The 16391-nt window shown below is 34.1% G+C and overlaps 1 protein-coding gene across 1 annotated transcript in view; it reads left to right on the plus strand.

Annotated features, from left to right (window-relative positions):
* LOC107448359 (heat shock 70 kDa protein 12A) overlaps window positions 1-16391 on the plus strand; it is a 59073-nt gene that overhangs the window by 32098 nt on the left and 10584 nt on the right. Inside the window, exons 4-8 of the mRNA XM_016063523.4 lie at window positions 1977-2296; window positions 6824-7101; window positions 11125-11325; window positions 13406-13581; window positions 15434-15655. Of these exons, the coding sequence (XP_015919009.2) occupies window positions 1977-2296; window positions 6824-7101; window positions 11125-11325; window positions 13406-13581; window positions 15434-15655 (1197 nt within the window). The remainder of the gene's footprint in view (window positions 1-1976; window positions 2297-6823; window positions 7102-11124; window positions 11326-13405; window positions 13582-15433; window positions 15656-16391) is intronic.

A 16391-nucleotide genomic window follows, 5' to 3' on the forward strand; every position in this document is an offset into this window, starting at 1 on the left:
TCCACTGTACTCCGTTCCCCCTTTTATATAATTTTTCACCGCATCTCCAAAATTCTCGAATTGTCTCAAAGACGACAGAACGTTTAGGATTCCAGAATCATCGCGTAAAGACCTCGCGATTGACAGCCAGTCTCGAAAACTATACTGGCAGGACAGAAAGGAACCAGTCCGTAACAGTATCACGTGAATTTGGTTTCAAAAGTACAACCCTATTAGAGTAAATGTTTTTTCAGTATCCTGAGAAATACCGTGAGAAAAAAAAAGTAGGCACAAGGCAAATAAAAATATATAGTCTTAAAAAATAATAGCTCGCATAATTTCTACTAAAATTTTTATTTTTGCCATTTTGTCTGAGCTCAAGGGGGGTGTTAAAACCCCTAAACCCATCCCTTGCGTACGCCACTGTAGTTCAGTGTCTGGATAGAACATTTCTATGAGCATAAATCAATAACCGTATTTTAAATATTTATATTTTCGAAACTATTGCACATATTACAACAAATGATACGCGAAATTAAAGAAAAATCTTTTTCCTTCCAATTACAAATGTCCGATCTGTGACCTTCTTTCTACATGAAAAACGTTTAGTCTTCATCAAGTTAGTTCCACACATTTTTTTAGTTTCACACCGTAAATGCTTTCGAATGCTGCACAAATGCGCTAAGTTTATATAGTGTTTTCAGCATTAAAGCTTGATGTTCCTCATAGAAAGTAATCATATGGTATTCGGTCCGGTGATATTGCGTGGACAGGAGATTAAAGGTAAGCCATAGCACCGTCCAAGACAGTACTTATTAGCTATCGGTGACAAAATTGCTGCAAGATCTTGAAAGCAATTTTCTGGAAGCATTAGGTGCCATTGACAGGGTGAAACTGCAAAATATTTGGAACAAACTTGATTTGGGCTAGATGTTTGTCATGTCACAGAAAGGCCACGTATAAAATATTTTTAATTAGAACATCTAATATTTATAGTATTTTCTTTGAATTTACGTACATAGTAAAATGCGAAATAGCTTCGTAAATATAAATATTTTAAAAGTGGTCATTCGTTTGTGCTCCTATCTCAAAATGTGTATTTAAGAAAGTGGACAGAGCTCAAAATGCGTGTGTAAGAAAATAGAAAAAGGTTAACTACGCTTATGTCCACAGTCTGAAGTAAACATTTTGAGATATGTCCAGAATAAACGGCTCAACAATGATTTGTTAAAATGCATGTTTAAGAAAATGAATGTTTTTTGAACTATGTCCATTTTCTGAAATGCGCATATTGTAATATGTTTAGAGTAAAAGGCTCACCCATGGAATGTTGAAAAGCGTAAGAAAAGGAGCATAGCTTAAATACGCTCTTTTAGATAGGTCCATTTTCTAAAAATACGCATTTTAAGGTATGTCCAGAGTAAAAAGCTCACCATTGACATGTTGAAATGTGTGTTTAAAACAATGTGCAAAACTTAAATACGCTTTTTGATCTATTTTCATTTTCTGAAATACGCTTATTAAAATATATCCAGAGAAAAAGGCTCGCTTATAATATGTTGAAATGCACGTTTAAGAAAATGGAAACTTTTTGAGCTATGTCCATTTTCTGCAGTACGAATTTCGAAATATGTCCAGAACAAAAGGCTCATAGATGGTATGTTGAAATGTGTGTTTAAGAAAACAAACATAGCTTAAATACCCTTTTTGATCTATGACACTTTCTGGTATAAACATTTTGACATATGTCCGGAATAAAAAGCCCACTGATAGGTTAAAATGCATGTAAAAAAAAAGGGGCATAGCTTAAATACGTTTTTTGAGCTAGGTTCATTTTATGAAATATACATATTGAGACATGTCCTGAATATAAAGCTGACCGATGATATGTTGTTTGAAATTCTGAATTAAGCCATAAAACTTCTCATTTTTAAACTTGAATTATGTGACGTTAAAAAATAGTATTTTAATCTTGTATGTTTTTTTGGTGCTTCTAGAAACTAGATGAATGTAATGAAGATCACGTGACCATAGACATTCCTCCTCAAAAGAAGTCCACAACGACACCCCTTCGCAGTCCAAAAATGGTGAAGGAGGTCTTGAAAAGAATGTCCTCTCATCCAAGTGGTAGGGACCCCCAAATAATCGAATCTTATTCCGATGACGATAGCTCCGACTATTACGTCGATAAAGAATCTCTCAAGGTGATTGACGATTTCGAAAACAGTCTGGTGGATGCTCCTGGTAACAACAAATCACCGATAAAACCTGCTGAGAAGCCAGTTTATCAGTTGCAAACATCTGTAACATCTACTAAGTAAGTTTTGATTTTTATGTGATTGCAAGCATCTTGGTAATAAATGTAGACATTTGAGGATAATAAGGAATTTCGACGTTTGTGGCTAATACATTCAGGCGCTTGAGGATAACCATGAAGTTAGAAGTTAAGAAGATAATGAATTTGGATGCTTGATTATACTAATGAATTTAGACCTTTGAGGATAATAATAAATTTTGATGTTTGAGGATAATAATCAATTTAGACGTTTGAAAGGCTATTGATGAATTTAAGGGTTAGAGAATAATTAAGAATTTAGGCGTTCGATGGATAAAAATGGATTTAAACTTTTGAGAATAGTTATGAACTTAGGCTATTAGAAAGGATAATACTGGATTTAGACTTTTGACGATAATAATAGATTTATACATTTGTGGCTCATAATAAATTCAGACGTTTGAGGCGTTGACAATGAATTTAGACATTTAGAAGATAAGGAATTTTGATGCTTGATTATGCTAATGAATCTAGACCTTTGAGGATAGCAATAAATTTTGATGTTTGAGGATAATAATCAATTTAGACATTTGAAAAGATATTGATAAATTTAGGCAATAGAGAATAATAAAGAATTAAGGAGTTTGAAAGGATTATAATGGATTTAGACTTTTGAGGATAATAATTTAAGGCGTTTAAAAAGGGTAATAATGGATTAAAATTACTAGTTTAAGTGAAGTCGATGTGCATCTCACATTTTTTTTTATTTCGTCGCATGTTTTGAACAGTCTATGTCGGTCTTTTTACTATCAATAGCTCATCAGCCTTGTAACTTTGAACCCAACCCAGAATACAAGAGAACTCCATTAGGAAAGCAAGAAAGCCGCTCGCGGTTAATCTTATTTTCGGGGAATTTTAACGCATCATCCGTCTATCTCTAGGGCAGTTGTTCCAAATATTTGGAACCTAAAATTATCCACTTTTTTTTGTCGGAACTCCTACTTTATAAATAAAGTTCATTCATAATTATGAAAATTTTAATCAAAGAATGCCTGCTGATTATTATAAAAATATTTAATCTGAGGATTAAAATTTTCCATGATTTTATACAGAATAAATATGGTGTTGAGTTAGACACAGTTGAATTCACAGGTTTTGAGCGACGAATGACGTCTATTTCAGTACTTGTTTTTGGTGTATGCATAAGATGAAAATGAATAAAATATGCTGAATTATGGTTTGTGATAAAATAAAAACGGAAAAAAACTGTAATAAAAATTGAGACTGTCGAATTTAGTTAGAAAATTTCGAGGGAAGTTTCTAATGCAGTTTCTCATAAATGCGTACCATTTTTGTAATTTAATTATTATATAAACAATGGATTATTGGTTGGATATAAACATAACTAAATGTTTTTAAAGAAAGTATGTGTTAAAAAATAATAAAAATAACTGACGGAATGCCTGTGACCATCGGATTATCGTTAGATAGGCAAATTTTAATACTGCATGCATAAATTATTTGATTCACTTAAGGAGTTCTCGAGATATGGCGATATACACAAAAAGGAGATTAACATTAAGAATCCAAACTTTCGACCGTTGCCTTTTTTTATTATTTATTTATTCATTTATTTATTCATTTATTTTTTTATAACCGTCTTTGAACAACCGACCCAGTTTTTTAGGTTTACGATTACTAATGTTCAGCTCCGTAGCCTTGTAATTTTGAACTCAATCCAGAAGACAAGGGAACTCCTGGATCAAGTATTGGGAGAAATTGGTCATCATGGAGGACTTTTATGATGGAACTAACCCACATTTGCGTTACATGGAGAGGAAGACCACGAGAACCTCCCACGGTTAGCCTGACGGCAAATAGACTCTAACCCATGATCCGTGTACCACTGAGGATATTTCACGTCAGCACTGTGTTCGGTGCAAGCCAGATGCAGATTAGTACCTACCAGCCATCGTTGAGATTCGAACCCGGTTCACCTCATTGGAAGGCGAACGCTCTATCCCCTGAACATCGCGGCTCTCGGCTATTATCTTGACCAAACTATAAGGAACCTATTTCCAAAATTGTGGTATCTCTGTATCCTCCGAATCCGGAAATCTGTATCCTCCGAAAAAAAAAATGTTTATTTAGAGAAAGAATGTTTTTGTGCTCCTGATTTCGTAAGTTAAAATATATCGCCTGTGCTAATTATTAAGCATATTTGAGATGAAGTCCGAAAATCATGACGAGGAAATCCGATCATTAGACCAAAAGTTAATCAGGGTGTTCCCTTTTTTTCTGTTTTGCACACTGTATCTAGGAAGCGTGGAATATCTTAATTCAAAATCATAGTTAATTGAAAAATCGTTGACGTTGTCGTGTTCGTGATTGGAAAGTGGGTCAAATATGACACAGAGTTAAATAATAAATTGATTTGTATCACGTTTTTAATATCAGAAACCAAATCCACCTCCTCTCAACATTTTTATGTGCTCAGGTGTTTAAGAAAATATTCTCTTTTTTTTTCTCTCTCTGTCGCGTTTCATCAGCGCCAAATGCATCTTCTTATACACACACCCAAAATTTAGAACATCTATTCCAATGAAAGAATAATTATTTTGCGAGACTGATATTACCTGCACTTTTAAAAGTGTTGATGCCATTAATATTTTTATGCTAAAATTAAGTCTTATAATTTTATCGGCTATGGTTTTTAAATTATTTATATTCAACTGCAATAGCAACAAAAGATTCAAAAGACGAATCACAAAAAGATAATATAAAAACGATTTCGGTAGCAAATAAGGACTAACTTTTGATTGTTGTCTGTACTAAACTTAAAGCAAAGCATTCGTGTGACAATTTATATTATCTATCGCCTAATTTAACCAATTGTTACACGAACATAAAAAGTGCAAACCGGTTTCAGTCACGTAAAAACAACAAAGCTGTATAGTATCAACTGATAATTATGATTTTACAGAGAATCTTATAGTGCGTCTAATAATTTGGCCAGGGAATGTATGGTGGTCAAGTCTTAACATTTTCATGACCAATGGCGTGATTGTGGCAATGTGGTCATGCACAGGCCACCTTTACTTTTCAGATAAGCTGGTACACATCGATCATAAATTGGGTGGGCTTCAAGCCGTCACTAGGGATCGAACCGCAGTTCTTCACAACGACAGTTCAGTGCCTTAACCACTGAGCCATCATGATTAAAGTATTAAGACCATATTTTTCGAATTGCTGCATTATGGCTACCCTCCAATAATTTATTTAAATCTATCAAATGAAATGTAGAATTGGATCTAAAATTAGAATCCAGATAGTATCTAGATTACAATTAGACCTAAAATTAGAATCTATGATAAAGAAGAAAAAAAAGTGTTTTTTTCAGAAAAAAGTACATTTTTGTGTCTATTTTCAGAACATTTAACTGTCATATTTGTAGTGAGCCAGCTGACAATCAAAATAGCATTTTGGTATATAAAAATACGATCATTCGGGGATATCGAACATAATGCAGCTAAGACTTTCACACCTCTTCCGTATTTCAGTCTGTGCAACATCTTCCCTAACTCATCGTTTCACTCACTGAAATAAAAGTTTATTTATAAATAATTAAATGGAACATTGATTAATAATTAAAATTAACTCCAAAACACGCATGAATTGTTTTTAATTTAAATTGTGTCTAACAAATTTAACGGAGTGATATTAAGCCCAAATTAATATAAGTGATGCGTTTATAAAAACACTTATCTGTCTATACAGACATGCACGGCGTATTAATTTATACGATTACAATAGCGTTCCAACGGCTTTTTTGCATACACGCTCATGAAGAACCATGGAATTGTTTAGTTGAAGGGGTCTACATACTATCGTGATATCATTAGTTGGTCACGGAAGAATGATGACGTAATAAGAGTTCACGTTAACTACACGCGAATGGGACGATCTGATGTAATTTGGCGCATAAATATTTGACCCTTTTTATAATATTTCGTGTCACTAAAAAGGATGGTGGCATATCATTTGGGGAGATCATTAGATACTTAATGTGAAATGCTTCACACGTATCTTATAAGGTGTTTATTGTGATCTGCATTTAGGTTGCCTACTTTTTTAAACACTTCTTTTGATGATCAAGTTCAAAAAATGCATTCGTCTCGCCCGGATGAGCAATCAGACGACTTTCTCGTTGCCATCAGTTGTGTTATTACTTGGGGTGATAATGTCGTTTTCGACGAAATGTATCAAGCAAATGAAATTTGAAATCGAAATGTCCTTATATTTATAGTAAATAAGTTCTAAATTAAGGCTTAAACCATTGCGCCATTTTGTTTTGAAATTCTAAAACGTTCTAAAAAATATCGTTTTCTATAGAAAGAGAGTTATTTGTTTTGATCAGTGATGTGTGTCCCTTGGATTAAATTGGCAAATATTGGTAACATATACCCGTAGGGGATTTTTTGCTTTTCTAGGATCAGTTAGCTGATGCATTTTCTATGTGTGGGAATTTCTCTCGCCTAATAACACGAGATTCTTGTTGTCTATGTTTAGAGATCAAGGTCTTCAGTCAGATAATTTAGTGGAAGAAATGCTGCTAAGTGAACGCAAATACGAAAAGCTCCTGCCGTCCTCCAATAATGGAAGTTATCCCGAAAAATACAAGGGAAGGGAAGAGATAGAAGACTCGAAGCGATTTATGTCTTTGACTAATGACCAGAAGTCACGTAATCTAACTACCCGAGCCGGTAGTCCTGCGCCACCAAAACCGCCAAGAAATTATGATTCATTACCCAGAGGATTCAAGCAATCAAATGGCGACAGCCACTATGGTAAGTTATGATTTTTCTAATATTTTGTTGTTTTTGTTTGAACATAAAGACTGATTTGCAGATCTAGAGGTGCCTTAATTTAGAGTGTTTAAGAGATCCTCTATTTGTGTAGGGGGAAATGTATAAGTTAATGTATTTGGCAATCGAAATAAGTAATTATTTTCACAGAAACGATTTTTACATAATATTAAGTACTTACTTATCATCCCGTATATCATTTTCGCCAACATGACGCCAAATTCATTCGGGAGATTTTGAAATTTATTTTCACATATATAGTAATTGGCTTAAAAAAATATATACCTGATACAAACATAACTTAATGCATACAAAAATAAGAAAATATTTAAATTGAACTACTTCCAAATTTATTTTCACATTGACAAAATACAAAATGAGAAAAAAAATTCACAAAAACACATTTTCTTACTGGTTAATATAAATGGATTTTGCGCTAAACCCATTTACATAAGGCATATACTTGATCTAATATTGTAATATGTGGTTATCCAATATTTGTGCTAAAGCGATGTTTTAGCGATCGACTTCAGATCTTGCAAAATTGCTCGACGGGATGATATGTTAGTAACGAGTAATAACTTCTAAAATTTAAAGTATTACATACGTTTAAATCAACTGAATGATCTCAGCATATCCAGGAGCATAATTATATTTAATATTTTGCAATTAATCTTTCGATAACAACAAATACTCGGCGGATATCGTCCCAACTCCAAAATAAACAAAATTTTTACTATATAATATCTGATCAGTGATATATATATATTTTAATATAAATGTATATATTTTATGTTAGTAAGATTATTTAAAAATTAAAAAAAAAGAAAAAATAACAGAAGAACAATGACTAGAAATTGAAGAAATTTGAGAGGATAAAAATATTAACATGCCTATTACAAATAAATAAAAGCATTCAAAATTTGATAGGATCAAAATTACTGGCCCCAATTGAAATTTAATAATAGCATTTTTCAGTTAAAATTCTTACATTTTAGTTACAATTCCTTGAAACTTAATAAAATAAATGATAGGGTAATAGACACAAATAACACTAGTAAACTTGTGTTCCTTTGTCCCAGAGATTTAGGTGATGTGTGTTTCGTTTTCGAGCAAGATGAGAGCAACCGCTGAAATAGTTTGTCCAGATAATAAGTTGTTAAGATCATATCATTCGCACTGAGAATGAGATCTAAATTTTTTTTAAATTGTAAATTTGTCAAAAAGTCATTTGTCATTTCTAACATGATCTTAAATAAGGAAAAAAATCACACATTTTCAGATTGTGTAGTATTTTTAAAGCATAAACTTTAAAGAGAACTTACTTTCACGGTTTTCAAAATGCGTTATTTTTTTTTAACAAAAACTTTTAGTGAAGCAATTAAAGAAGTTTAAAAAATATACGTTATTTTTAAAAGGCAAACTTTTAAATTTGAGATTTTTAATAATATACAGTATATTTTTCGCACTGAAACGAGCGAACTTTCAGTATTTCCTTTTTCCTACACTACCCTACAATAATGGTAGGGATTCTTACAGTTTCTGACATTTTAAAATTTCTCATGATTTACTAAGAGATACAGTTAAGAAGCTTTTAGAGGTTTGAGAAACTGATGGCAACGAATCTCAAAAGAAATTGAGTGTTTTTGAACACCCTGTGCTAGAAAATATAGCAATAAACATGTATTAATGTCTTAGGATATTATATGAAATAACCGAATAAAATTTCGTAAAACTAGCTTAAATATTTAAAAGATATCGACATTTTTATAAACGAAACTAAGATTTTTCCGGTAAATTTTGTCTGGCTATTCGGCATATTTACGAAAATCGGATTTTTTTTAAAATTATTCTCAGTAAAATTGTAATTTTTTGCAGTTTTGTATTCTTATGTCTGATGATAAAACAAAAATGAAGGCTTAAAAAATTCTTCTCTTGATGTTTCTTTATTATATGGAAAAACAATTGCAGTCGCTAATTTATGATTCGGTCAAATTAGGAATTTCATTCGAGAAAAAATGAGAATTTCCATTCTCCCAAAAATATAAGTTCACAGCATCTCTGAAATTACTGTTTCCTCCCTCTGATACAAAAAAGTTTATGTATCAAAAATAGTACAAATATTCAAATATTTAATACCCATGCTCCTGATATTTATTGTCGAAAATACCGCAATCGTGAAAGCTTTAGCCGCGATGGCTCAGGGGATAGAGCGTTCGCCTTCCAATGAGGTAAACCGAGGTTCGATCCCGGCGATGACTGGTCAATACGAATTCCGCATCCGGTTTGGACCGACCACAATGCTGACGTGAAATATCCTCATTGGTAGACGGATCATCGGTTAGAGTCCCCTTGCCGTCAGGCTAACCGTAGGAGGTTCTCGTGGTCTTCTTCTCCATGTAACGCAAATGCGGATTAGTTCCATCAAAAAGTCCTCCATGAAGGTAAATATCACCCAATACTTGATCCAGAAGCTCCCTTGTCTTCTGGATAGGGTTCAAAATTACGAGGCTACGGAGTCGAACATTAGTAGTCGCAAACCCCAAAATTGAGTCGGATGTTCAACGACGGTTATAAAATATAAAATAAAATCGTGAGAGCTTCGTCCGTTTATGTGTCGAATACAGTACCCTATAATATTGAAAAAGAAGACACTTTCAGTTTTTGATATTTTTTTCCAATATTCTCTAAAGAAATACTAAGAGAATTATTTTATAAATTTAGAGATGTTTGGGTCATGCGACTTCCCATATTTATAAATAAATAAAAAAATTAATGATGAAGGATAATATTTAAATTATCTGGTTGTTCTTGGAATTATTCCAAAATACGAAATATCTTGAAAATTTGTTACGGTTCATTTTGTTATGGTTAACACATTAACAAAATGTATTTATGTAAGAATATAAAAATTGTATTAACAACGAATTTTTAGTGAAAAACAAGGAGGAATGCGAAGAAATAACGGGCGTTGGTAAGCGAAGCGAGCAGGAGCGATGTCTTCTCCTAAATTGAGAAATTTAATAAAAAGTTTTTATGTATTTGAATTGCAATGTTAGTAAGTTCGAAGATGTATTGTATTTTTATAAATTTAATCTCCATCATCGGGATGCACGGCCTTTTCCATAGAAAGGCCACGGAAGGAAAATTCGGCTTTCAAGGACTACGATGAATTCATTTAAATGCTTGATGCATTGAATCTTTATTTTTCTTCTTAAGTATCCTCTTCATTTGATCCACACCTCAACCTCTATATTTTGGAAAACTTTCTTTAAAAAATTGAAATGTCGTAGGAATAAATTTTCTTCGATTGTTTGAATTAATTTTTCGACATTTTGAAAATTTTTCTTGAAAAAATAGAAACGTCGAAAGAATTGAATCTTTCCAACACCTCCTTGAATCTTCATTTGATTTCTGTATTTTCCTCCTCACTTATGCCCATACCTTAACCTCTACATTTTGGAATTTTTTTAAAAAAAAATCTGAAAATCTAAAGAATTAAATCTTTTGATGCTTTGACTTTTTCTTCTAAATTTTGAAAATTCTTTTAAAAAAAAATAAAAAATTGAAACGTCGTAAGATTTAAATCTTTCGACACCTTGAGTCTTCATTTGACTCATATTTTACATTTGACTCATGTCATACAATATAGACTTCCTTGATCGCTCAAAAACTGATTTTAGAAAATTTAAAACAAAAATCGTTAATTAGTCTTAATTTAATGTTAAAGCTTTTAAAAATAATTGCCAAAAAATATTGTATTTAAGCATTGTTTACTTTGTTTATGCGATACACCCTTACTTCAACCCTTACTGTTTAAATTTTAAAAGGATATTTCTCAAATTAAGGTAAGAAATGCGTTGTATTTATGGAAGTAATCCGACGAAATGGAATTGTCAGTTTCATTTTAACAATTGATTAATATTGCATAATATGAATAGCAGTTATTTTACAGTAGAGTTTTTGCTCTATTGTTTCTGATTTCACTGTTTTTGATATTTTTAGATGTCATTTCGTCCGGCATTCATCCACTGTTCAATGGCCATTCCACGGATGCGTCGAACAGAGCTGGAAGCCAATGCGGTTCATCTCCACAACAGAATTATTTCGTTGTTGTGGCCATCGACTTTGGAACGACTTACAGTGGATATGCCTTCAGTTTCACTCAGGATTCCGACAACATCCATATGATGCGAAAATGGGATGGTAAGTTGACAAAGTAAATAAATGAAAATAAAACGGAGAACTAATTTAAAAAAAAATTCGTTTTCAGCAGCATTTAAATTTTAAGGGAAAGGACACTGTAAATCATTTTATTTAAGTCCGCATTGAGTATTCTTATCCCCAAATTCATAAATTTTTAAATTTAGATTTTTAAGGCCATCTATCGGTAACTTCAGAAAATACAAAATATATACTAATGTGGTAAACAGTGAAGGTTAGTGTAAGGTCAAAATGAGAAACCGGCACTTTGAACCTATTTTCTCTTAGCGTTGTGTGTTCTTTCACTTAATCATTTCTCACTGAGTTTATTCGTAATTATAAACACAGAACTCATAAATTTGTTTATTTTTCATCACGTGACCGATTTTTTAAAGTAAGTGAAATCTCGCATCCTTTCCCATTAAAAAATATGGTCTTAATAATCAAATTTATTTTCGGCAATGAAATTGAATTTCTTTTAATAAATCTATCTCAATTCCTACGATACTTAAGCAAAATGTTTCTACGAAAAATATCCCTATAGCGGTTTAAAATTCTAATTACAAAAATAATAAAAATATTATATTTGCAAAACAATTTTCAAGTGTGCCTAATTACTTCTTTCGTTTCAAACTGGGACTCTTTTAATGCATTACTTCACTGTCTTATGTTTTACCCGTTTATGGATATATCTTAGGATGAATATCCTGTACAACTTGTACTGTACAAGATCTTGCATAGGAATATAGGATGTTTCACATCACCCTTAATATATATTTTAAGAATTTTGACCAAAAATAAAGCTTTCATATTAGGAGATGCTAAGTACAATTTAGAATGAGACAAAAGCAAAGACAGTTTTGAAATCGAATTGGCCGAATTTAGATTAGATTATGCACGACAGAGTCATGAGGCCTTTTTTTACAGAAAAGACGGTCTCATCCGTCGTATACTTAGACATGTTGGAAAAGTTCGTATTTCCACAACTAGAGGAGCTTCAGCCACATGTCTTTTTACAACAAGATGGTGCACCACCTCATTGGGGTATCATCGTTCGTAGTTCTTTGAATGACCATTTTCCAGGAGGATGGATTGGGCGAGGAGGTCCAATTCCTTGGCCACCCAGGTCACCTGATATGACCTGATGATCTCATGATATATATATGTCGAACATTGATGACCAAAAAGCCAGAATTACAACCGCAATAGCCTCTGTGGATGCCGACATGCTTGCTGATACCTGGCGTGAAATTGACCATCGACTTGATATTCTCCGTGCGACGAAGGGTACACACGTGGAAGTTCATTGACAAGGGTCATGAAACTTTTCTATTTAACCAGTCTATCTAACCATTTATATTATTAATTTTAATCTATCTTTATTATTTTATATGTTATTAAGCATCAAAATGGATGCGGGACTTTATAAACACCCTGCATAATGAAGAAAAAATCAATTCTGTTTTAAAAAAGAAAAACGCTATTGCTCTTGTTGTTGTTTCTAATGCCACTGCCAAATACCAGCAAGCCTGATTAGTGAAACCAAGCTAATTTCAAAGCAGAGGATGCGTATCTTGTTTTTTAGTGGCACCATCTTTGACCAAGAATATGACTTCTGCCACACATATGTCACAGCTCGTTTACAAGGCGGACCTATTCAAGCATCCATTTATTCATCCATAGATCGTAATTTCGACCTGAACCAGAGAACATCCAACTCCAATTCAGCATCCTCAAAGGTATAGATTTGCTATGGAAACATGGAGAACTTTGTGACCCGACAGATTTAGCGTGCACCAGTCACCATTTGCTACACGAGAATACTTCGGTGGTAGGAGATCGAATTCATGCCCTCTTGAACATTGGCCCGACGCCCTACTAACCCCACCGAATAAATTTTAAATATGTAGCCACAAAGGGTTAATATATTTATAAAGTGCATAATTCTTTATTACTAATTATAAATCGCATTAACAGATGTATCGAATAATAATGTTTGCAAAGTATCGTATTAAAAAAATGCTTGCACTAATTTTTGATTGTTTGCTGGTGTTTGCTTTGACTTGACTTTCCTTTTTTTCAGGGGGTGATCCAGGCGTGGTAAATCAGAAAACACCCACTACCCTTCTTTTGGATCCAGATGAAAAATTTCACTCGTTTGGGTACGCAGCCAGAGATTTCTACCACGATTTAGAGCCAGAGGATTCTAAAAGATGGCTCTATTTCGAGAAGTTCAAGATGACCCTGCATAAGACTGAGGTTAGCAATTTATTTTATTTATAATCTGAACTGCCGGCCCAGTTTTGAGAATACCAATGTTCGTTGTTTCATTCAAAAATAATTTTTTTCTTAAGGGTCTCCAAAAATCACTTCTCCACGGTTATAGTTAGATGAAATAATATTGTTGCATAAAATATTGTTGAAATATTCTTACTAAAAATCGTAATCGTAAAATCTCCACGGTTTCTAAAGTTTTAGATGAAAATTGGATAAAATATTGTTAAAATATTCTTATATGCATGGTTTGATACCTCTTAGATTATATTGTATTTAAAACTGTCATAAAAACTGAAAGTGAAATAAGTAAATAAATAAAAAAAAACATCCTTATTAATAGACGCAAATTTTTATTTAAGCGTTGAAGAGAGAACACATTATCGAAATCTGTCGAATCACCAGTGATTCAAGTAGGATGAAAAACATGAAACCATGTCTGGTGAGCCGTGGTTGCTCAGGGGATAGAGCGCTCGCCTTCCAATGAGGTTAACCGCTTTCGAATCCCAGCGACGGCTGGTCGATACGAATTCCGCAACCGTCTCGCACCGACCAGATCTATCATCATCAAAGCCTCATCCCGTCCCTCCCCCGTTAGGGGGCATCCGGAGAATACTGTAGGTGTAGACTAAGTGGGCGCACGTGCCCTCTCAGCAAAAGAAAAAGAGGATTCAAAAAGGTAGGCTTGGTGGCAATCCATGGCAACACGTCGGAAAAATGGGCAAGAGAGGCAGAAGTAACTCCAGGGAAAACCCTGGTTGATGTAGGTTGGACACCGCTCGCAGAGCAGCGACCTCAGTGATGCCGTAAAATATCCTTAGTGGTAGACGGATCATGGGTTAGAGTCCCCTTCCCGTCAAGCTAACCATGGGAGGTTTTAGTGATTTTCCTCTCCATCTAAGACAAATACGGGTTAGTTCCATCAAAAAATCCTCCATGAAGGCAAATTTCTCCCAATACTTGATCCAGGAGTTCCCTTGTCTTCTGGATTAGGTTCAAAATTTCAAGACTACGGAGGTGAACATTGGTAGTTGTAAACTCAAATTGGGTCTGATGTGCGACGACTGTAATAAAATGAACTAAAACATGTTTGATTGCTGGATGTAACTTGAAGTAGTTCCCGGTAATAGCCTCTTAAGAAAACTTTTCATCGCAAGAGGAGAGAAACTTTTAATTGCAACTTCTCTTTCACCTCCGTAAGTAATTTAAAATTTATAGAATAGTTCAGCCAAACCTAGAGTAAGCCATGAAGTCTTAAATACTAAAAAGAAAATTTCAAAATATCAAATTGAAAGAGAACTTTTCCATTGCTTAATCCTAAGTTATCCTCTCATAATGTGTTTTCATTTTGATATTTTCAAATTCTTTTTCAGCAATTGAAACTTATTACATGTACTCACTTTCTCTATACTTGGAATTTTAAATAAGTTATGGAGGTTAAATAGGATTTGTAATAAAAATTTTATCTCGCGTTATAGCTTCCCATAACTTATTTTCGTTAATCAAGCAGAGTTTGCTGTTTTCCGTTTTGCCTTCCTCAGTTTTGATTCGTTTGACTATAATATTTTTTTACTCGCTTATTAATTAAATTTTAATGCATTTTTAACTGCGTTTATAAAATCGTTTCATTAATTTTTGGTACTATTAGCATTATGGCTATCAATAAAATGAAAGAAAACCTTTTTGTTCTTTAATCTCTTAAAATAAACATGAAAAAAAGTGCATGAACTGCAATGATATAAAGATATGAACATTCTCATTCAATTTCAGACAAATATTTTAACATAGAGTCAGAGTCTGGAAATAATATTTACCTTAACAAGATTTCTTATTGCAGCACCTGAGCAGAGAAACTATGATCCATGCAGCCAATGGTCAAGGTGTGTCCGCCCTCTCAGTGTTCGCCCATGCACTGCGATACTTCAGAAAGCACGCTCTCCAGGAGTTGAGTGACCAATCTGCGACTACCATCCTCAACGATGATGTCCGATGGGTGGTCACTGTACCTGCCATTTGGAGACAGCCTGCCAAACAATTTATGAGAAATGCCTCATACGAAGTAAGCTTCTTTTTTATACTTGAAAGATTGTTCAATCAATACAGGAAGCCCACTAAAGCGTGTGTGCCGGTCAGGTGTCCGAGCGGTTTGCGTGCCTGACTGTGAAGTCAATGGTTGCTGGTTTGAATCCCGCTCAGGGTATGGATGTTTCTTGTGTGATGTGACCTGCCCTATGGACAGGCATCTATGGCAGTGTGTGTGGGGGGGTAATGTTGCTCACCTCCGTGACTTAGGTTCACAGTTGAAGCCGGCTGAAGATTCACTGTGTAGTAAATGATGACCGGTTGACGTTAAATGTGTCGGGTCTCATCTCTGGTCAAGTCATCTCAGTGAAGGGGCTAAATATCAGGTCAAAATTACGATCTGTGGATGGCCGGCCAGGTGGCCGAGCGGTTAGCGTGCCTGACTGCGAAGCCATAGGCTGCGGGTTCGAATCCCGCTCTGGGCATGGATGTTTCTCTCTCTCTTTGTGCTGTCCTCTGTTGTGTGTATGATGTGTGAATGTGGCCCACCCTATAACGGGTTTGTGGCAGTGTGGCGTGGGCAATGTTGCTCGCCACTGGGTAACGCGAAATGAGCAACAATTCTGGCATAGTATAGGCAAAGATTGAAATTCAGTGCCTGCCATTGGAAAAAAAAACGATCTGTGGATGTATAAATGGTGCATGGGTCCGCTCTATGAACGGGCTGCGACATGTGTGAGTCAGGAACCGTATTCTTGGCCATAGATGGCACC

This window comes from Parasteatoda tepidariorum, chromosome 2 (genome assembly GCF_043381705.1).
Source record: "Parasteatoda tepidariorum isolate YZ-2023 chromosome 2, CAS_Ptep_4.0, whole genome shotgun sequence".
Classification (NCBI taxonomy): Eukaryota; Metazoa; Arthropoda; class Arachnida; order Araneae; family Theridiidae; genus Parasteatoda; species Parasteatoda tepidariorum.